The following is a 22,870-nucleotide window of genomic DNA, read 5'->3' on the forward strand; positions in this document are numbered from 1 at the left end:
GAATATTAAAATATCCAATTTCCTTTTTAGGCTGTGTTTAATTTTTCCAATTTACTAGGATTGGTCAATTGGGAGATTGGGGGGGGGGAACCTCATCCATTTCATGTTGTTTACAATCATCTTCAATTTCAGGTTCTCATGCACTAAATGCTGCAAGTTATGTTATACACACACTACATGGGAATGCTTATCTGCTCATAAGTAAAACAACCTGTTTTCAACTGGAATTGTCATGCTCATAGAAACATTTCTTTGGGGGCTTCTGTATTGTAAATGTTTGTTTTCACAAAAACCTACATTTTGAGTCAAATTTCATCTGACAGACCTAGCAAGAAAGAATTTTCAGGAGAGCTAAAAAGTAAGTCAACTAAATCTTTTAAGCTTTTTGAGCAAAATTTTATCAATAAGTTATTATACAAACACTAAAGGATATTTAGTCAGACATTTATGCAGACGTATGTTACGCAAGCTACTCTGCATAGCTTGCGTAACTCCCATCAACTGTCATTGACAGTATAGACCAGGCCAATAGTAAACTTCAAACTGATATGAATAAGATTAGGCCCTAAATTTGCACTCTAACTTTCAGTAGGTCTACAGAACCAAGTCAATGGGAGGTTTGCATACAGGAGAACCACAATTTCAAATACATATTTTCCAGTTAGTTTTACTTGTCATATTTAAATTTAAACTCTACTGTTAAAAAATTAAATAAAAACACCACAAGAAAACAAAAACCAACAAATCTTTGCTGGGTACTATCAAAACAGCAAGATCCTTCTGAAAGCTGGGAAACAACAACTGTGGTTGGATTTTATCAACAATGGGCAAGACATAAGCAACAGAGTCAACAAAAAGCACAAGAACCTGCTGATGTGACAGTTGATATTTCTGGAATGTTCCACAAGAACCCAATGGTTGCTCCAGCACAGCTGAAAAGAAGTTTAGTAACATAAAATAACTCTCCACAATGATGTGTACTCTGATTGTATTAGCACAGTATTTCTTATATATTCCCAATATAATCCTCATTTCAAGGGAACTTTATCCACTTGAGAAGGTAAGAAAATAAATGCACTTTCATATTGTCGTAGAGCCAAATTCTCCACTCCTAAACAGAGCAAAACTTCCAATGATCCAAGTTTTGCTTGATGAAAGGCCACAGAATTTGGCTCATAACCATATCATAGCACAGTTGGAAACCTTATTTTGTAACTTCTTAGATCCCTACTTCATCCAGAAAATGATTTTATAACAGATATGCACCCCACACACACCCCCAGAGTTCAGTCCCCAACGTGGAAGAGACACACATTTTGTTCACTCACACAGCTTGCTTGCAAATGGAAGTATTTATTTGCATGCCATATAAGAAAACTGCACATCCTTGTAGTAGTGCACAAACCCAAAATTTGCAGAACCAAATGTTTCATACACACAGATGTTTTGTGAAAAGAGAAGAGGCACCAACAATTGAAAATGTGGAACTTAGCAACTAAGTTGCTTTAATAGATTTTGTTCTACTTTTCATTCAGTTTGGGGGTTTTGGTTGCTATTGTATAAATCAAATTATCAGAACTTTTAAAGATGTGCCTAGAAGCATAGCACTTGCTCTCTTCCAGCACAAGTAAAATGAATGCATATGGGAACTTGGCAGTCAGCACAGAGCTTGGCACACTGACTCACAGAGGTTCCCTATAAAATGACCCTGTTTCTCTAAAAAGCATAAACCGTTTAGCTCCTGATTACCTTGCTTATGCCGTAAAATTTATTCCTATGCTATCTGCTTTCAGAAACAGGCCTTTTAAAAGCAGGAAATAGCTAAACTTCATCACTGGAAGCTAAGTTTGTTTATTGCTATGCTAGTGAATTATGCAACTGTATTATTAATTACTTATACATCAAACTAAAGAGTGGGTCAACTTTGAAAAGTAACTGTAAAAAATAATGACAAAAGGGGTCCTATGGTTATTGTGTCCTAGTAACTTCAGTTCAGGTTTTCTTGATTGACAAATCAAATGATTTTTTTCTAATTGCCAGTACTGCAAATTCACCCTGGGATCTGAAAGTCAAGCTGGGCTCTTTCACTTCAATCACCATTACTGGCAAAAGATTCTGCAGGCCAAATTCTGTTTTCAGTGTGGGTTCACAGTTGTAAATGAGGGCACAATTAAGCCCTTAAGTGAAACTTTGTTAACAGTTCTGATGTTATGCAAGCAAGAATAGCGTTCAGCTCACTCCACTCAGAGCTGTCTTCATTCTACAGTGTTAATGAGATTAAAGACATAGTACACTCTGAAGTAAGCAGATATGACTTTTAGTACACCTGGGTGACTTACCATTGTATTATACTATTGTAACTATTGAGTTACTATTTTTTTACAGTCACTTTCAAAGACAAACCAAACTTTAAAAAGACAAGTTTCTAAAATTAGTTTCAATATCCATTAGTGGGAATAGAAATTAAATACTAAGACATGCTGATTTAAAGTGCAGTATTATGAAAAATACTTAACACAAAGAATACTTGATTAACAGTAAGGTGGAATTTTCAAAAGTGCACAGGTTGTCCTAACTCAGTTTCCACCCAAGTCAATGGGAATTTTACCATTACCTTTAATGACATGAGTGCATTCAGCACTTTTGAAAACTTCCCCCTATATTAGAGGTAGACACACTTAAGGAGCAGAATGAGACTGACATTTAGGAATCTGAATAAAACAGGGTTACTTACCAGTAACTGTTGTTCTTCGAGATGTGTTGCTCATGTCCATTCCAATATAGGTGTGTGCACGCCACAGTGCACGGTTCCCAGAACATTTTTCCCCTTAGCAGACCCTGTAGGGCTGGCTCTGGTGCCCCCTGGAGTGCTGCGCCCTACGCCCCCTCAGTCCCTTCTTTCTGCCAACTCCGACAGCGGGGACGGAGGGTGGGTGTGGAATGGATATGAGCAACACATCTCGAAGAACAACAGTTACTGGTAAGTAACCTTGTTTTCTATCTTCGAGTAATTGCTCATATCCATTCCAATATAGGTGATTAAATAGCTGTAACTTGGAGGTGGGTAGGAGTTACCGGTGAGCTGCTCTCAGCACGGCTCTGCCGAATCCTACGTCCTCTCTTGCCTGCTGAACGATGGCGTAGTGGGATGTGAAGGTGTGGACCGACAACCAGGCGGCTGCTTTGCAGATGTCCTGCAGGGGCACTCTCTCCAGAAAAGTCGCAGATGAGGCCTTAGTTCTGGGTGAATGCGCTGTGATAACACCCGGCAGCGGCACATTTGCCTGCTCCTAGCAGCACTTGATGCAGGATGTGATCCACGCAGAGATATGCTGGGTGGAGACCAGGGATCCTTTCATCCGGTGCCCCCGCTTCCGCGGCGAGGAGCTGCGCCAATTTCTGGAACGGCCGTGTCTTCAATCTAACAGGCCAGGGCTCGTCTCGCATCTAGTGAATGCCATCTCCAAACCCAGACCGCGCGGTTTGGGAAAACACAGGGAGAGATCAATCGTGGTTACAACAAAGTTCTGAAACCAACCCAGGCTGGGAGGCTGGGCGTGGCCTCCACTGCAGTTTATCCGTATAGAATAGTGTATAAGGGGATTCTGAGGTCAAGGCCTTAATTTTGGAGACCCCCCAAGCTGAGGTAATGGCTGCCCGGAAGGCTACTGTCCACGAAGCGCAGCAGAGGGCATGAAGCCATGGGTTCCAAAGGGGAGGGCCCTATGAGTCTCGAGAGGACCAGGCTGATATCCCAGGGAGGCACTGGATTGCAGACCTGGGGATACCGCCTTTCCACCCCCTTGAGCACCCTGACCAACGTGGGATGGGAGAACGGGGATCTCCCCATTAGCGGGTGATGGAAGGCCAAAATAGCTGCCAAGTGGACCATCAACTAGGCCAGCACCAGACCCCGGAGTCCTCCAGGGTTGCCTGCGTAGGCAAGAGGCTGGCGGAATGTCCCAGGACTCCGCCCAAGAGGTAAACCATGTCCACTTAGCCTGATACACGACCTGCGTAGAAGGGTCCCTGTTGCCCAGCAGGAGTTGTGGGACCTGCACCAAGCAGGCTCCCTCTGCCTCCGTCAGCCACAGAGCCTCCAGGCCATGAGCTGCAGGGAATCCAGGACCGGGTGCCGGGAGCTCCAGCACCATCTGGGGCTGCGGTGCCCGAAGAGACCCGCTGGGGGAGCTCGCTCTACCCCTGGTGGCCGTCTGGCAGGAGATCGTCCTCCCCGTACCGCGGATCTCCATCGCCCTTTGGGGGGACCCACATGGGCTTGCCCCGGGACCCGGCCCCTTCTTCCTCGGCCGGGGGGGGAAGAAGGGGGGATGCACGGAGGTGACAGACCGGCCAACTAGGCTCATGCCGCCAGCCTCCGCATTGGCAGGGGCACTCTCCCACTCCGAAGAGTCGGGGGTGGACCCCTGCACAGAGATACAGACCCGGAGGGGACTCGACGGGTCGTGGCTGGTGCATCTCTGTCCTCGACCCTGCCCGTACCCACGGCACAGGGGAGCGTCCACGCTCCTCGTTGTCGACACCAGGGATGCTGCTCCATACCGGGTAGAATTCGGTGCCGACGGTGCGCTCCGCACCGAGGGGGAGCAGGTCGACCCGGACACAGAGCGGAGCGCTGCGCTAGAAGCAAGGCTTTAAACCTGATCTCTCTCACTGTTTAAAGCCTTGCATATCTTACTTTTGTCTGCTGTCCCCCCAGGCACTTAAGGTACCGAGTGGGAGGAGGGACGGGGGGGGGGGGGTGTTAAATCCAGGCAGCCAGGACATAGCCCGGCCACCTTAAGTCCGTCAGTGACTTCTTCCTAAGCTACAACACTTAACAACTACTTAAACGAACTAGGTACTTTGATTAACAAAGAAATAAAAGAAGGGGAATGGCACTTGCAGAGAGCAAGTGCTAGTTCCATCCGACCGTCACGGGCGGAAAGAAGAGACTAAGGGGGCATAGGGCGGCAGTGCCTCATGTGCTGCAGCATGAGCCCAGCACTCCAGGGGGCACCAGAGGGAAAAAGGGGAAAAAAGTTCCGGGAACCGTGCACTGTGGCGTGCACACACCTATATTGGAATGTATATGAGCAATCACTCGAAGATAGAAGTAACAATGCTCAACACAGAGGGGTCTCAAATAGAAAAATACAGTTTACTTTCAACTTATTTAACAATATTAAAAAAATCAAAATAGATAAATTGTTGACTCTTTCATATTTTACTAAATAGCTTTAACTAATGAAAATGGATAAATGACAACCATTACCATAGCTATTTATCTGCAGAGTGCTGAGCTGATTAACCACTTGGGTTGTGGCTAAAGATGATGCAGTATTTGGATAGGATGGCTGTGACTGATGGCAGTATGGGGGATAGGCAGGTGCTGTACTGTTGGCAGGGGAAGGGCCTTGAAACCTGAGAAGAGAAAATTAATTTATATTATACAAAGAATTATCTCAGCCAAACATATTCCAGAAAGTCTAATATCTCCTCACAGATGACACTGAAAGAAAAGGTTACTCACCTTGTGCAGTAACTGAGTTTCTTTGAGATGCGTCCCCCCATGGGTGCTGCACTGGAGGTGTGGCAACAGAGCTCTTCAATAGCAGGGCCCATTGGACCGCACATGTGCACCTCACCTGCCTCACATAGTGCGTGGGAAATATATATAGCGCTGTGTGGTCTGACTGCCCTTGGTTCCTTCTCTGCCCCAGAGCCCATATGTTACGCTCTGAAGCAGAGGGGAGGACGACGGGTAGTGGAGCACCCAAGAGGACACACATCTCGAAGAACCTCAATTCTCGAATCTCAATTACTGCACAAGGTGAATACCCTTCTCTTCTTCTTCGATTGATGTCCCCATGGGTGCTTCACTGTAGGTGACTGCAAAGCAGTACCTGTAGCGGGAAGGTTGGGGCTTTGGAGTGGCTTGTATAGCTGAGGATAGGACTGTATGGCCAAGATGGTGTCTGCAGAGGAATCTTACATAATGTGTTGGACAAATGTATCTGAGCACGCCCATGTGGCCGCCTTGCATATGTCAATAATTGGAACATTGTTAAGAAATGTAACAGAGGTTGACAGTGCTTGTGTGGCATGTGTTCTTATCGAGGAAGGAGCCTGCGGGGACAGGTGGAACAGAGGGGGTGTTCTCGGGCCCCTGCCACCCCTTCAAAATTGTTGTTTGTTGGAAGGTGTATAAGACGCTGCCCCTCGTACAGCAGGCTGTCTGCGATTACTGTTATTATTGGGAGGGCATTGACGGCAGCATTGGTTGTTGAACTTCCACTGTAGGTAATAAGGTTGAGGTCAGGATCTTGGGGGAAGCTGATATTTCCCTCATCTCCTCTTTGGCTGTGGAGGGTATATACCCAGAGACCTGAGTGTAACTCAGGAATCCTTTAGCGAGTGTAGTGAATTGTCAGTATGCTCCGAGAACAATTTTTGTCCTTCAACCTTATTTGTACCCCCTTGGGAAATCCTGAGAGATGTAACCAGGAGGCTTGCCACATTACTACCACAGTAACAATGGATCAGACTGCTGGGTTGGCTGAGTCCAAGGAGGCTTGAAGAGCTGTATGGGCTATAAGATGGCCTTCTGATATTAGGAGCAAGAATTACTCCTTTTTAGACTCTGGGTGGGCTTGAGACAACTCCAAATTGGAAGAGCTAATATAATTGTATTTCGCCATGAGGGACTCATAGTTTGAAATTCTAAACTGGATGGTGGCAGAGGAGTAAGATTTTCTCCCGAATAAATCTAATCATTTTCAATCCTGGTCAGGAATGGGCAGATTGGTATTGGCAGTTCTTTTCTTGCACCACGTTAACAATGAGGGAGTTTGGAGAAGGGTGTGAAAATAAGAACTCCATGTTCTTTGCTGGTACATAGTATTTTCTATCCACATGTTTGCATGTAGGCGGCATGGAGAATGGGGTCTGCCATAAAAGACAGACTGATTCAAGTAGTGCACTATTGATTGGTAGTGCAATCTTTGCTGCTGAGGAGGTATGGAGAATGTCAATCAGCTCATGCTGCTTTCCTTTAACCTCCTCCAGTTGAATGTGTAGAGCATCTGCCATTCTGCGGAACAAGTCCTGAAAATGGTGAAAATCATCGGTCGCAGTAGGAGGCGGTGGCATGATGGCTTCGTCAGGTGAGGATGATGAGAAGTGCAGGGCCAATGGTGCCTCTTCCTCTTGATCACCTCCTCTTCATGCTCCAGCACTGGCTCTTCCTGTTGTGCTTATGGAGGTTGTATATCCAGAGGTCATCAGTTTGTTGAGGATAGGATAGATGGAGGACATTGTATCTGCTGTGCTGGTGGATTACCAAATTGAGCCCCATACATGGCACAAGGGTCCCAGTATGGCCAGTTAGGTGGAAGAAGAATGTGTGGTTGCATCCAGGGAGGACCTTGCCAGGATTGAGTACCCTGAGGTGTTGAAGGGTAAGTTTGCAAGGCCAGTGCTATTTGCCCTAATGCTGATGAGGTAACAGATTCAACATACCCCTCCTCTTCTTCCTCTGCATCATTCGAGAAGGGGGGAGCTGTTTCCATCAGAGGGAATGAGGCAAGGCTTGACTCAGGTGAATGTGAGACTTGAGATAAGTCTCGTTTAAGGAATGGAGACTCTGGAGTACCAGATACTTTTAGGTCTGATATGTATCTGTACTCCTGTGGTGCATCAACAGCACCACTGTCGTACACGATGCCGTGGTGTGTTTTTCAGCATGATTAGCAGGTGGTGCCAACGATTTTTTTGGAGCTGTTGTCATAGAAGCAGTTTAGGTCGGTGCCAAGGTCTTGATCTGAGTCAGTATTGGTGCCATTGGCTGTTTCAGAGCCACAAAGCACGTCAGAGATGCAGATGAGGTCAAGGGCACGATTCGGTCACCACAAATAGAAGGTGATGCCAACAGCTGGTGATGTGCCCTAGTATGGTCTTTCGACTTTGTCTTAGGGCTGAGGAACTCAGTTTCTTCGCAATACTTTGCCCCTTGTCAGAAGCCATTGACACCATGGATCTAGCTTGGGATGGCACTCTTGAGGTTTGTGCCTCAGGAGTTGAAGAGGAGAACGCTCTCTTTTACCTTCAGCCCAGTCACAGGATATTTTTCTCTTACTTGGGTGTGGAGAGTGAGAGTCGGTATTAGATCTTGATGATTGTAAGGGCCTCTCTGGGGAGGAACATGAGCCAGGAGCAGAGGCTGGACAAAGGGACTTCTCCATCAGTAGCAATTTAAGTTTGATGTCCCTGTCCTTTCTTGCTCTAGGTTTCAAATCAAGGCAATGGGAGCACTTCCGAGGAACGTGTTCCTCTCCCAAACAATGAATGCACTCCACATGGCCATGCGTTAATCAGAAAGGCGGCCCTGCTGGAGATCACCTCTTAAAGCTGGGAGAACTGGGCATAAAGGTGAGGTAATAGCTTCCCGATTGGGAAGGGAGGAAAGTGGGAAAACAGAAAACTACATTATGCTGAAGAGTGTAGGGTCATAGAAATTAAAATAAAATAGTAGGAAAAAATTAATTTTTGAAGGAAGAAAGAGGAAAAAAGCCCAAAGAACTAACTAACTATCTATCTATCTAAGGGAGAGTTACTACAGTAGTATCTAAGGAGAAGATGGAAAAAACAGGCTCTGCTAAGGGTTCCGTTCCAGACTGCAGGCGGTAGAGAAGTAACTGGGGGTGGTCGGACTGCACAGCGCTATATACACTTCCCGCTCACTGTGTGAGGCACAGGAGGTGCATGTGTGGTCCAATGGGCACTGCTACTGAAGATCTCCAACTCCAGATAAAAAGGCACTGCCAAATTTACAGTAGAGCACTCATGGGAACATAATTCGAAGAAGAACCATTGACTATCATGGCCAAAATTACAAAGAAGTCTCAGATTCTGTCCACAAGAATTATATTTATAGTACAATAATCTTGACGTGCACACACAGAGGAAACTATATGCCTATACATAGAACAAGTATTAATTTGCATACACAATTACTTATGAGAAGCAATTAAATGTGTGCGGGGAGAGGAGGCTGCATGAAAGATTTTCTTGATGCAGTTTCAGAAGTTCTTTTGAAATTCTGAACCCAAATATCAAATCAGCTCACCCCTTTTCCACCTGTGCGATCAAGGGAACACCTTAATTTGGGGTGGATGAGGAAGATTCCTACTGTATTAACAAGGGGGGGGGGGGGGAGAGAGAGAGAGAGAGAGAGTGTGCATGTGTAAAATAATGAGGCAAGACAGTTGAAGAATCTCTGTATGGGGAGGAGACCCTGTGTGTGGGAAGCAGTGGGTGGTGTTCTGCACGTGTGTGTGGGAAAAGCCAACAGAGAAGAGAACCTGGAGGAAAGAGAAGAAATTAAAGGCGGAAAAAGAGAGGGGGAAATACAGCACTGGTGGCTGGCAAAAAAGGAAAGAAGACCATAAGCCCCACAAGCCCTTTGACCACTATATACTTTCTTTTGGAAAGTTGACCTGTGCGGCTATCACCAATGGGAGGTCTTCTATACTGTTCTGACCATAATCCACCTCTGAACACAGAGGGACCTCTCTTTCTGGTAAGTGATATATAACTAAGTTTTCTTACTATTTTGTTCTAGGCATGTCCTGAACTACAATACCAGTTCTTCCTAATGGGAGAATATATGCAGTATGTAGGGAAAGGGTAAGGATAAGGATATAGTACATAGCATACAGCCAATAAGGTGAAGGACTGGGAATCAGGAGATGCGAGTTCTAGTCCTGGTGTTGCCACTGACTTGCTGTGTGACACTGGGTCCTCTGTGTCCCTGATTCCCCTCCCAGCCTTTGTCTATCTTGTCTATTTAGACTGTGAGCTATTCAGAGCCGGGACTGTCTCTCACTAGGGGCATGTCTACACTACAAACATAAGTCGACCTATGTTAGGTCGACTTGAACCACTGCAGTAATTATTGCAGTGGTTCATGTCCACACTATCCTTCTTCTGTTGGTAGTGTGTGTTGTGTAACAGGGACAGTGTGGAGGGCTGAGAGACGGGACTCTCAGCTCCGCGCACACATCCCTCCAGGGAGCCTGGTTCCCCTCCACCCCCTTGGCTCCTGGTTCCCCGCTGGGAGCATGACTGCCTCTCCCCCCCAGGCTCTTGGCTCCCTGCAGTCATTCTTGTCAATTTCATGTGCTGAAACCATGAAATTGACAAGAAAGCCAGGGTGTGTGGGAAGGGTGCCAGGAGAGCACCTCCCTACAGGAGAGCCAACAGCCAATATTAGTAACCAGCAGTGTCTACATGGACACTGCATCACTCTAACTACACTAACATAAGCCCTACCCCTCTCGTGGAGGTGGGGTTATTATGTTGGTGTAGTAGGGCACTTACATGGCCCGGACCAAGGCTGTACTATGTACACTGACATCATTAGGTTGACACAAGATGCTTTATGTTGATCTACCTCTGTAGTGTAGATCAAGCCTAAGTGTTTGCACAGTGCCTAGAAAAAGGGGCCCCCAAACTAAGGTGGGATCTATAGATTCTACCACAACACATGTAATAACTGAAACATCCTAATTTTGAGGTCTCATTGAACACATATAAATGCATTTTTATTTAAAATAAACTATTCACAAATATATCTGGGTGACAACTAAAATGGATACGTAAAGACATTAGTAGTTTGGCTCACTTATGTGTAAGACACTGCTGCTAGACAGCATCGAATTAACAAAGAAAATGCAACCAAAAATAGTTACAGCTAAGAGTTTGAAAACTTACCATACAATTCTTTTTGTGACTCCTTGGAAGCCATTTTATTCAAGCTATTTTAGTTTGTTTTCCAAGGCAGCTGCATGCATATTGTTATTTATAACTATACAAACTACAAATTATGCTACTGAATCACTCTGTGGTCAACCTTCTCCATCATCTCCATACTTCTTCATTATCTTCTTCCACATTTTCCTTGTTATCCCTCTCACCATCTTCATTGTCTACTTTCCTTACTCCCTTTCACTCTCTTCTTGTTCTTCCCCTTCCTGAAGCCCTTCCTCCTCACTTTACTTTCCCCAAACATCTACCAAAGCTCACCAAACACCAACCTTCCTCTCCAAAGTAAATCATGGGACTTAAACCAAAAGAAGGCAACCACCAGGCTCCAAGAATTTGACAAAACCTCATGATAACTTATCTTTAGAGCACCCTCTTGAGTTTTGTCTGTGATGTTGGAAGCTGGCTTAAAGAAACTGCTATGCAGGCAAACTGAATATTGATTCACAGACATGCACAAGCTTCTAGTCTCAATTCACTAGCCCCTGATGTAACGCATTTATACAACAAACCAAGAGGTTCTAGTCATAAGATGAATTTGACTAACTAAGAAAGATACATTAATTTTCTATAACTTCTATAACAGATTGTATTTCTAACACTTGTCTGTTGCCTTTGTCTCCTCCAAGTAGATGAGAAAAAAAAAGTGTAATACTAAAGCTTTTCTCAATGCTGGTTCATTTTCTATTTTAATATTTCAAATCAGACACAGAAAAAAAGGTCAAAGGTAATCCTCTACTAAGGGAATATATCCTACACAAAGGTTATTTGAAACACATGGTCTAAATTACTCCTGAGTCTACATTAGATAGTTACTTGATCCAGGAACCCAAAGATCAGTGTTTTCCCCCTGGTGAATCAAATTTACACTTCTAACCCCTCATAACCATTCCAAAGCACAACGCTCATTTGAAACAGCTGGTCTGACTTGTTCCTCTGAAAAGCAGAATATACTAACAAACAATAATGAGCATTAGAAGTCTATTGGTGCCCACATGGATGTATGTAGTGCAAGAAAGGACAAAAGCCAACTGTCTTCAATCACCTAAGCATATCAATAGCCCAGCATCAGTAGCCTATGTGCACAGTGAATGAATTATTGCTATTACAATATAGCTTTTAATTACACATACTTTAATAATACAAATATTTTTAAAGAACAATCTCTGCTTCCACCTTAAAAACAGTTCCAAACAGAAGTTGGGAATAGAAGGATAATTTCCAATTTACCTACTTCTTCTTGGACCTCCTTCTCCCTCATTCTCTCCCCAGAAGACTGGCTGACCATTTCACAGCAATTTGTGACCCAAAATGTACTTTCAATTCACTTAAAAGCTAAACCTGGAATACTGAACAGTCCCCAAGTTAGATGGGTTAGAAATGCCTGAAGGTAATACCCATGGATCAGCTATGAAAAGAAAATATATAAAGAAAAAGTTAGATCTGATCCATGTTAATTCTTGAAGATTACCTGTGTGGCTGATGTCCTGTTGAACACGGGCCATTCTGGAGGTTAGTCTGGCTATACTGGTGGTTGCCAGGAGGTGGAGCTCCAACAGGAGCAGGGGATCCGAAAGGCACAGTAGATTTCAACATACCTAAAATAAGTCACATTTAAATATATTTATAACAAATATAAAAATGCAAACTCCTCCATTAAATGGGGGCTCACTGAAACACAAAGTAATCAGTAGAACCCTGTGCGGATACAAACTTTGTATCTGCATCCAATCCGCAAACATGGTCTGCGGATGTAAAGCGGATATCCGCAGATTTGCAGGGCTCTAGTAATCAGGAGATGTAAGAATTAAGGTTTCAACAGCAATAGCCAAAACTGGATGAATTCAGAGCCAGACACAAAAATGAATAAAAAAAATCCAACAATGCTTACCATTTATTATTTCCTTCTCATCCTCTTCTCTTTTTCAACATTTTTCTTTCCTTTATTGCTTTCAAGGATTACTAGTTTTTGTTTACTAACAAGCACAGATTATAAACAGAGAGATGGTACAGTGACACAGGCCTCAGCGAGGCTATGCCTACTGTGAGGAGAGGCAGAGGCAAACCAACACAATGGAGATAACCTTAAATTTTAAACCTTATAAAGGGGAGAACCCAGAAATGTGACAGGAACAATATAATATAAATAACAGAATAATAATCAAATAATAAGATAAATAATAAGATAACATCAAATACTTGCTTAGGAAAATAAACTGTAAGTTACCATCACAATAAAAAGTTTTTTCAACAACACAGTGTCACCTCAAGAAGGAATCAACAACTCTTCTCCCTGGCTGCAAAGCCCAGCTTCACTCCAGCTGTTCCATCTTCGCCTCTCTCTGGCTTGTGATGGCTTTGGCACGCTCTCTGGCTTTGGCACTGCGATGACCACACCTATTCCCAACAGGTTCACCCACAAACAACAGCTCCTCAAGCTGGAGGGCCACTCTCACTCTTCAGGGGCCCAAACTGTAACCTCTGTCAGTGTCCCAATGGTCAACCTCGCCAGTCACATGCTCTATGTTCCTCGCAGCTGGGCTCCTTGCACGTTGCCCTTCAACATACAGCTTCCTATACTACAGCTTGCTCAGCAAATCCCCTTTATACGTTTTCACCGCCTCCTTTTGTCTCCTTCCTTTCTAACTGCCTTCCAAGTACCTCCTTTCTGGCAGCTCCCAAGCCCCCTCCCCAACTTGAGCTGCCCTTTCATTGGCTGCCTCTCTCCCAAAGACAGAATTTTATCTTGCTGCATCTGAGCTGCAGGCCCTCACGTTACCCCTCTTGGTTGAAGCTGCAGCATGTGCTAGTGCCAAAGTAACTACAAAGGAACCAAGGGGAGAAATGGGGAGAAAGAGAAACAGAAGGAAAAAGACTGTGTAGGAAAGAAGAGAATAAAAACAGAGTAGGAAGGTGAAAAGGATTCAGAAGTGAAAAAAGTAGGGAAGAAAAAGCTAGAAGGGAAAAATGAGAAAAAAATTAAGAGCTAGGAAAGAGGACCGCCGAACTAGTGCAGGAAAGAACCTGTGCAATTTTATAGTGGAATCTTATTTGGGAATTCCTAGCCTCCTCATTACGCTTTTTAGTAAGAAGAAAAAACACGAATGGTTAAGCTTTTATTTTCTTCATAAGACAGTGCTTTTCAGAAAAAACTAAGTGCTTGACAACACAGCCTTATCATAAAAATGCCTCCTTGCCTATAACCAGTATCCCTATAGTAGGAGTGTTTCTTAAACACTGAGAAAACTGGATTGCTGATTAACTGTATGGATTACAATTTATAGTGAACAATAATGCAATGCAACTAATGCTCCAATCAGAGTTTCTTGGATTATTTTTCTTTTAGGTTAACTTTCCTTAAAGTTAAAGTTTGCATGGCTACCAACTTGGATACTCTCCTTTCTGAATATTCCAAACAAAACAAACTTCTCATTCCAGAGGTTCTTCCATCTCATTCAGTGTATTTTGGCCAAATTCACCCTTGGTATAAAGGCTGCACTGTATGTGACAGAACCCTGGCTCCTTACACTAGGCTGAATGTGTTCCTATCACTCATTTCATGAGAATAAGAAAAGTAGACAGACTGTTCAACAACCTACAAATGCAATCTTGTGCAATGTGAAGAAATCAGTCTTCTACTTAGCTGTTGATCCTGCTCAATATCTGAGAAATGTAAAGCCTAATCTAAGTTTTCATCTTCCTACAGTCCTCTCTTATCTATCTTCTTTAAATACTTTGAAAAACAGCTCTGACACCTTTACTGTTTTAATATGTGCTCTACTTGCCTCTGTAGTGTCGGCCAAAACTTTTATGTTGTTTCCCTTTCCAGACTCAATATCCCACCCATCAATGTTACATTTTTCTTCCCCCTTTTTAAACCTCAGGAGGTCATCTAGTCCAACCCCCTGCTCAAAGCAGGACTAACCTCAGCTATATCATCCCAGCCAGGGCTTTGTCAAGCCGCAGCTTAAAAACCTCAAAAGATGGAGATTCCACCACCTCCCTAGGTAACCCATTCCAGTGCTTCACCACCCTCTTAGTGAAAAACTTTTTCCTAATGTCCAACCTAGACCTCCCCCACTGCAACTTGAGACCGTTGCTCCTTGTTCTGTCCTCTGCCATCACTGAGAACAGCCTAGCCCCATCCTCCCTGGAATCCCCTTTCAGGTAGTTAAAGGCTGCTATCAAATCCCCCCTCACTCTTCTCTTTTGCAGACTAAACAAGCCCAGTTTCCTTAGCCTCTCCTCATAAGTCCTGTGCTCCAGGCCCCTAATCATTTTTGTTGCCCTCCGCTGGACTTTCTCCAACTTGTCTACATCCTTTTTGTAGTGGGGGGCCCAAAACTGGACACAATACTCTAAATGCGGCCTCACCAATGCCGAAGAGAGGGGAATAATCACTTCCCGCGACCTGCTGGCAATGCTCCTCCTAATGCAGCCCAATATGCTATTAGCCTTCTTGGCAACCAGGGCACACTGCTGACTCATATCCAGCTTTTTATCCACTGTTACCCCCAGGTCCTTTTCTGTAGAACTGCTGCCTAGCTCGTCGGTCCCCAGTCTATAGCTGTGCATGGGATTCTTCCTTCCTAAGTGGAGGACTCTGCACTTCTCCTTGTTGAACCTCATCAGATTTCTTTTGGCCCAATCCTCCAGTTTGTTTAGGTCCTTCTGTATCCTATCCCTACCTTCCAGGGTATCTATCACTCCCCCCAGCTTAGTGTCATCTGCAAACTTGCTGAGGGTGCAATCTACGCCATCTTCCAGATCATTAATGAAGATGTTGAACAAAACCGGCCCCAGGACCGACACCTGGGGAACTCCGCTTGTGACTGGTTACCAGCTAGACATGGAGCCATTGATCACTACTCGTTGAGCCCTATGCTCTAGCCAGTTCTCTATCCATTTTATAGTCCATTCATCCAACCCATACTTCTTTAACTTACTGATAAGAATACTGTGAGAGACAGTATCAAAAGCTTTGCTAAAGTCAAGGTATATCACATCCACCGCCTTCCCTACATCCACAGAGCCAGTCACCTCATCATAGAAAGCAATCAGGTTGGTCAGGCATGACTTTCCCTTTGTCTCTAAAGTCTACTGCCCAGATTCTTTTCTCCAGTATATACACTCCTTTAACTTCATTGAAATTACACCTGATTTACACAGGTCAGTGAGTGGAGAATCAAGTCTTATATAGGATGCCATTATAAATCTTTGAAAATTTTCTTGCAGCAGCCCTATGTAAGTTCAATCACATATTCTACTTTTTTTTTAAAAAATCTGGAACCCCAGTTTGGCAATCTTTCTTGAATTTTGTAACCTGACATTTGTTAAATAAAAAATAATCACTGCAGCTATGTGTTTGTCCTGCTTTGCTTTATCCAACATCTGTCAATTATAGTGTAATAATCAGCAGGCACATCCTGTTGAGATATAATGAGCAACTTCCCACCCAGCCTATAAAAACTAGCCAGGTTATTTTCCATTAGAAGCCAGCTGGCTCCTATATGATCAGATATAGCTGGGCTATATTTTCTTCCTTTCAACCAACCTCACCAGTGAAGAAACAATTTCAATGAGAACAATGCCAACTGGACGTTCATAATCAAGTTCCCGGTTAGGATGTCATTAATTGTTTTAATCAATTATTGGTCCTACAGCAGAAAACACAACTCATTTCTGATGTGGTCATCTCCCATCAATAGAGGTTAGTTCAGAAAACACCTCTCTGTTTTCAAAAAAAATTGTGAACTGCTTTCCTTCTGTCTGTATATAATAGATATTTCTTATCACTGTGGTATCCAAAGACAAATACTACTTACTGTTCCCTACAAAGCAAAATTCACATGCAGTGTAAGTATACATGAATGGCCTGATTCTTTGTGGCTCTACACATTGTCTTATCATTTGCACCAGTGCAAAGTTGATATAAAACACCACCAAATTAGAATGGAGCATTTAGCACGGGTGTAAATAATGACATGAGATGCAGGGCAATTAAGAATCAGGTCCTGAGCATACATTACGCTAGTATTACCTTACCTGACTGATGTGCTGAATGTGATGGGTTTGGGTCACCATGATGCCCATAAAGAGGTGAAGAAGTAGATGGTCCAAAGCCTGTAGAAAAACCTCCGATACCCGGTTGGGATTGGGAATATGGAGGTGTTGCAACATAACCCTGTTGACTCATTCCGACACTATTCTCATTCCAAACGGGAGTCTTCACTAAGAGCCTGCACAAGAAAGATTTTCATCAACTCTTACTCCATTAGCATCCTACGAAACTCACATTTGTGTTATTAAAAGGAACAGAATGAAAACCGTAAGGCAACAACAAACTGGAATCAAGAGAATAGTTTTGTCTCCAGTTCTACCACCGCCTTTCTGTGTGAACTTGAACAAGTCAATTTATCTGGACAAAGTCACTCCATCCATGGGGAAAGATTAGAGCCGGGCTTTGGAGTTTTGAGGTGGGATCTCTGTGGGAGGAAACTCCTTAAACTATTCTATTAGGAGGGGGAGAGAATGGGCTGCTTTTGCTCCCAGGAAACAGACTGTGGGTTCACTCCTCGAACACCACAAGTCTCACGGGATACACAGGAAGCGTGGGCAATGCAGAATCAGCAGGGGGCAGGACCACCCCAGCAACTCCTCCTCCTATCCCCAATACACTCCTTGCACCAGGGCATCTTAAAGACGAGGAGAGAGGCAGAGAGCCAGCTGTAGAGTGAGCCTCCTGAACCATGCATATTCCCAGTAGTGAGGGAGGATTCAAGGCCCTTTCTTGTTGGTTTAGCTGAAGCAAAGGGCCTATAGTGCAAAGGTGAATTCATGCAAATCCAGAATGTCTCACCCATCTGCATTAGCACTACATCTCAGCCTTTGGCCCCCCTTCAGATTTAAGCAGAACAAAGTTATTCCCTTTCTTGTTATAGCCATTGTTGTTACTCCAAGAGAAGTAGGCAGATATGTCAATAATTACCAGCTACTTCATTTATCTGACAGTGCCGCCCTACTCCCATTGCTCAGCCTGCCCTGCTACCCAGCCCTGCTCCTTACAGACTTCCCCAGCCAATCTCTGGTCACAGGATTGAAAGGCTAGGCAATGGGACATGGGAGGCTCAGAGAACACAATTACAGGGTACAGGAGACCTGCTTCCTAACCAACCCCAAGTTCATACTCAAAGCTGGTGGCTGGCTGGGCAGGCTCCCTCATTAGCCTTTATAGACCCCAGCCACCTAACCCCTACTTTCCTTTATCTTTCTACTTTTTACTCTCTGGCAGACCCAATCTTGTTTTCCATTGATCGCCCAGGCCTGACAAACCTGCTCAACGTCATCAGAACAGGGAACCTTCTAGCAAATGCACAAGTGTTTCAACAGACAAGAAGCTGATTCCCCGTTCCCAGCATGCTACCAGCACCTAGCCATAGGGCAACTTCAGCTGCCACTCCCCCCCCTTCTTCTGCACCTCCCCTTTTTTATTAGCATTTGGTTTGAAGAGAAACAAAAACCAAGACCCACACAAGACTTCAGACCTTCTGATGCCAGGAATTTAGTTCCATTGTGTTTAGAAACTGGATTTCACCTGTACTCGTTCTTTGGGCTGAGTCTTTAGGCATGTCATTTCTTTGTTATGGGAAGGTCTTGTTTACAAGCATACTTACCAGTGCTTTTCTCCTGGGTAGGGCTAAAAATTAAGATAAAATATTATGATCTCTGTAATATAGTGCACTATTGAGCTAGACTGGCACATTTCATAACACTACTTTGCACTTACATGGCACCTTTCATTAGGAGACATGAAATGTTTTACTGATATTAACATGGTTTGCTTACCCAGCCCTGTGAGGTAATTATCTTAATGCCCTTTTTACAGAGTAAAGAAACTAAATAAGCGAGGTTAAGATCAAACTTTGAAAAATAAAATCCACTGATTTTTGGTAACCAACATGAGACTGATTGTTCAGAGATACTGAGCATCCAAAACTCCAAATGAAGTCAAGAAGAGATGTGAGTACTTAGCACCTCTGAACAGTCAGGCCCGAAGTACCTCAAGTTGGGCACACTTAGCGAACACTCCTGAAAAATGTTGCCTAAGCATCCTTCCCAGGTCTAAGAGGACCAATCAGTGGCTGGGCAGAGAACTCAAGACCCAGTTCTCGTTGCACCCAATGTGCAAGCTGAGGTGCTAGCCGACAATTCTCCTAAATACAAGATTCCCCAATTGTTTAAGGCATTTTTGTTGAATGTTAAGCAGTTCCAAAGAGATAAGATGACAGAGCTGTCTTTTGTTTCTTAGCTACTACGGTAAGAGTTGGAAAAAGAAAAAGCCTAGAGAGTGCTTTGTTACAGTAGTACTTTTTTTTTTCCCCAGCAGAGAGAGACGTGGCAACATGAGCTTTGGTCACTCTAGAACAGATTTACCTAATAGTCAGCACTAAAGCACAGCATGTAGGAAGAGAGAGATGTTCATTCAGAGGAAGTTTCAGCAGCCAACACCTTTCTTAGCCCTGACAGTATCCAGGGGAAACTTCCTCTACTACTCGGGGGGGGAGGGGCGGGGGGACGGACGGACGACCAAAAAAAAAAAAAAAAAAAAAAAAAACTTGCCACGTCAAACTTCTCACTTGTATTAAAAACACAAAGAGATTTTGTGTAAGGAGAGGGACTCAAACATAAACAACATAATGCCAACTGACAGATCTGACTCATCTCATACTATATTTCATATCTATCATATATAACCTCCCTCACACACAAATATATATCTATGAAGAATGCACAGAGAAATCTGCTCTGAGACACCAGCCAAGATACTAGGATACATTTTTCCAGTAGTCAAGGCTCAACTTTAACAAGACATGTACAAAACTGAACTAGAAATTACACAAGATATTTTAGGGTGGCCTCTTAAACCAGGAGTTTTCTACCACACGTGGTGACCTTTTCACAAGTTTCAGTATTGAGATATCTATATATAAATATAAACAGAAAGAAAAGTTTTATTTTCTCTGCTCTCATATTATTAATTTATGTCTTTCCCAACCCAAACAACAAAATCTTTCCAAACACTTCACTAATTCAGAGGACATCAGTTGGTTGCAATCCTGCAGCTATGCCCATTCTGGATGATTGCTGTGCCCATGTAGAGTTCCACTGAAATCAAGGTGGCTCAGCAAAAGCACAAAGGCCATCTACATGGGTTCAGCTATAGGATGTAACTATAACATAAAAACAGTTTCACCCCAGTGCAAGAGAATTGTTATTTTTATTATTTAAGTGCTAGCGTGTTGCGTGTTATTCCTGCCCCTAGCACCTTACAATCTAACTTAGACAATCAGTATGATTTTTACATACTATACACTAGAAAGCTAGGCAACAGACCAAGCTCAAAGCAGTGCAGACTGTGTGTGTATATTCTATACAAAAATATAAGAGGTGATTCATCTTGCCAGGAATTGTGGAAGAGTAAATTTAAATTCCCCCAATTTATTAAGACTGCACACAGTTAATGTTTACTTCAATATAAGAGACATAGTTACAACAGTGTAACACTACAGCAATGCCTTCTCCGTCTTTATCCCATTATTGTACTGTGTACAAAATGCATCTTCCTGCTTCCCCTTTACTAATAGTATTGTGTATGAGACACTCCTCCACTGCTCCCCCACTTGGGTTACTCATGGATGACATACCCACTCACATGGCTCCCCCCCCCAGTTCTGTGCATGCTGGGTGCCTGCTCCCCTGATCTCAATGCTACCCAGTATCATGTATATAGGATGCACCCCAGTTCTCCAGTGCTGGATGCATCCCCCTCTCCCTGGGATGTGTATATAAGATGCTCTTCACCCCACCACTGTTCCTCAATACGGTGCATACAGGATGCAAATCCCTCACAGTACTCCAACTCTCTGTGTACAGAACGAATCCCAGCGCTGTATATATAGTATGCACTCCTCCCCCAGATCTTCAGTTCTGCTTATTATATAAGACGCACCCCATACTCTACGCCGATGATGTGTATATAGGCTGCACCACCAAGTCTCCAGGTATTCAGGGTGCACCCTCCCTCATGCCGCACCCCAAAGCTCTATACATAGGATGAGCACCACCGAGCAGGCCCCCAGTGCTATGTATATAGGACGCACCCCCTGCTGCACTCTAACCGGGGGGCGTGGGGGATATAGGCTGCACTTCCTTGCTGTGCGCGTATCAGGCACCCTGCTTCCCACGACTGCCCCAGGTTTGCATTACCTGTACACTGTGTGCAGCCCCCCTCCCCCGTGTCTCTCTGGCTCGCACGCTCGGGACCGGTCACACAGCTGCTGCCTCCGGCGCTGGGCTCCCGGCTCCTCTCCGCTCGCAGCCACCCAGGGAAGTGCCACGTCTAACAGCGGAAGCGAGCGCCGGGAGCCGGCGAGTGCACGCGCCCAGGCTCACATCACAGCCTGGCTCAGCCAGTCCACGCTCCCTAGCGCTCAGACGCATGCCCGAGAGGGGAGTCCGAGCATGCGCACTGACAACCTCAAAGCCACCGCCCTCACTCACATGCCTGAAGACTCAGCTCCCTAAGAAGAGTGTCAGGGCTAGCCTAGGGCGGGAGAAGGAAAGGCACTGGGCAGAGGAGTCGCAGTGCAGCTGGGGGGCGAGGCAGGCCTTGCAGTGGGGAGGTGCAGCTGTCAGGCCGGAAAAGCATGAAAATTAATGCAGAGAAGGAGGAAAAAGCAGCAAAGCCACTATTTTTCTCCAGTTTAATCTTTAATCTCCAGCTTAATCTTAAAAAAAAGGATGTCACAGAACCTGGGGTGCAGGAGAGGTGAAAAACATGACCCACCCCTGCTGGCTCAAAACCCAAAAGGCAAATAAGAAGGACCCGCTGTGTTTTAAAAGCTCATTTTAAAGCCAACGTTGTGGGTTGGTTTGTTTTTGAGGTCTTGCTCATGATTCTAGATTGCTTGAGGATGGCAATAGACACTTCAAAATTTGGTAGCTGACTGTAGTTCTCTGATCCAGCAGTCCTGTAGTCCCTGATCCCACAACAATAGGCTACATATGGGCACAAGGGTGCGGTTTGCTTGATAGGTGCAAGGTTTAACATAACTGGGCAATGGTTGTGGGTGATGGTAGAAAACCAGCTGAACGTGAGATTCCCAGGCAGTGCTGTCATGAAGAGAGCAAATGCGATTCTTGGGAGTATAAAGAGGGAAATATCAACAGCAAGTAAAAGTAGGGAGGTGGTGGTATCACTGTATACAGCATTGGTGAAACCAGTAGTGGAATACTGTATCCAGTGCTGGTGTCCACAAAAAGAGGTTGAAAAATAGGAAAGGGTTCAGAAAATAGCTACAAGAATGATTCAAGTGGGGAGACTAAAGCAGCTTAATCTGTTTCGTTTAATAAAGAGAAGGTTGAAAGTGACTTGATCACTGTCTAAGACCCTAGAGGAAAAGATTTCTGATGGTGCAGGGCTCGATTATCTAGAAATCAAAGCCATATCAAGATCCGAAGGCAGGAGCTGAAGTTAGAAAAATTGACTATAAATAAGGCACCATATTTTTAACAATGAAGGCAATTAACCACTGGAACAATTTATCTAAGGATGTGATCCCTTGGAATTCTTTAGAGCAGAATGCATGTCTTTCTAAAAGATATGCTATAGTTCAGTGTTTCTCAACCAGTGAGTCACAAGTGCTGGGGGGGCACAAAAAGCAAGAGGGATCTCAGGGATCATTAAAAATGTTATTACAATCTAAAGCAAAGAAAATCTTGCTCCCCCACTCTTATTCACCTTTTCCTTTCAAGGTCGAGTATTTTCTGTCAACACACACAAATAAATGTTGTAGGTTTATAGTTATTGATACATTTTTTACTTTTATAGTAAATGTAAGAAAGTGGTCATGAAAAATTTTGACTTGACCTGAAAAAGTTGAGAAACTGCTTTAGCTCAACCAGAAGTTATGGGCTTGATGAAGGAGACACTTGGTGAAATTCTGTGGTCTGTGTTATTCAAGTCAGACTAGAGTATTATAAATTG

The 22,870-nt window shown here is 44.1% G+C and overlaps 1 protein-coding gene across 1 annotated transcript in view; it reads right to left on the minus strand.

Moving 5' to 3' along the window:
* The window catches only part of LOC137164735 (protein transport protein Sec24D-like), a 36,794-nt gene extending 15,535 nt beyond the window's left edge, over positions 1-21,259 (minus strand). Inside the window, exons 1-4 of the mRNA XM_067565672.1 lie at positions 21,091-21,259; positions 16,870-17,063; positions 12,296-12,422; positions 5,276-5,424 (exon numbers count right to left, since the gene is read on the minus strand). Coding sequence (XP_067421773.1) covers positions 5,276-5,424; positions 12,296-12,422; positions 16,870-17,020 — 427 coding nt within the window. The 5' untranslated portion in view covers positions 17,021-17,063; positions 21,091-21,259. The remainder of the gene's footprint in view (positions 1-5,275; positions 5,425-12,295; positions 12,423-16,869; positions 17,064-21,090) is intronic.
* Positions 21,260-22,870: the final 1,611 nt, after the last annotated feature.

Source organism: Emydura macquarii, unplaced genomic scaffold, assembly GCF_026122565.2.
Source record: "Emydura macquarii macquarii isolate MOO-44397 ecotype Brisbane River unplaced genomic scaffold, CSIRO-AGI_Emac_v2 contig_2690, whole genome shotgun sequence".
NCBI lineage: Eukaryota > Metazoa > Chordata > Testudines > Chelidae > Emydura > Emydura macquarii.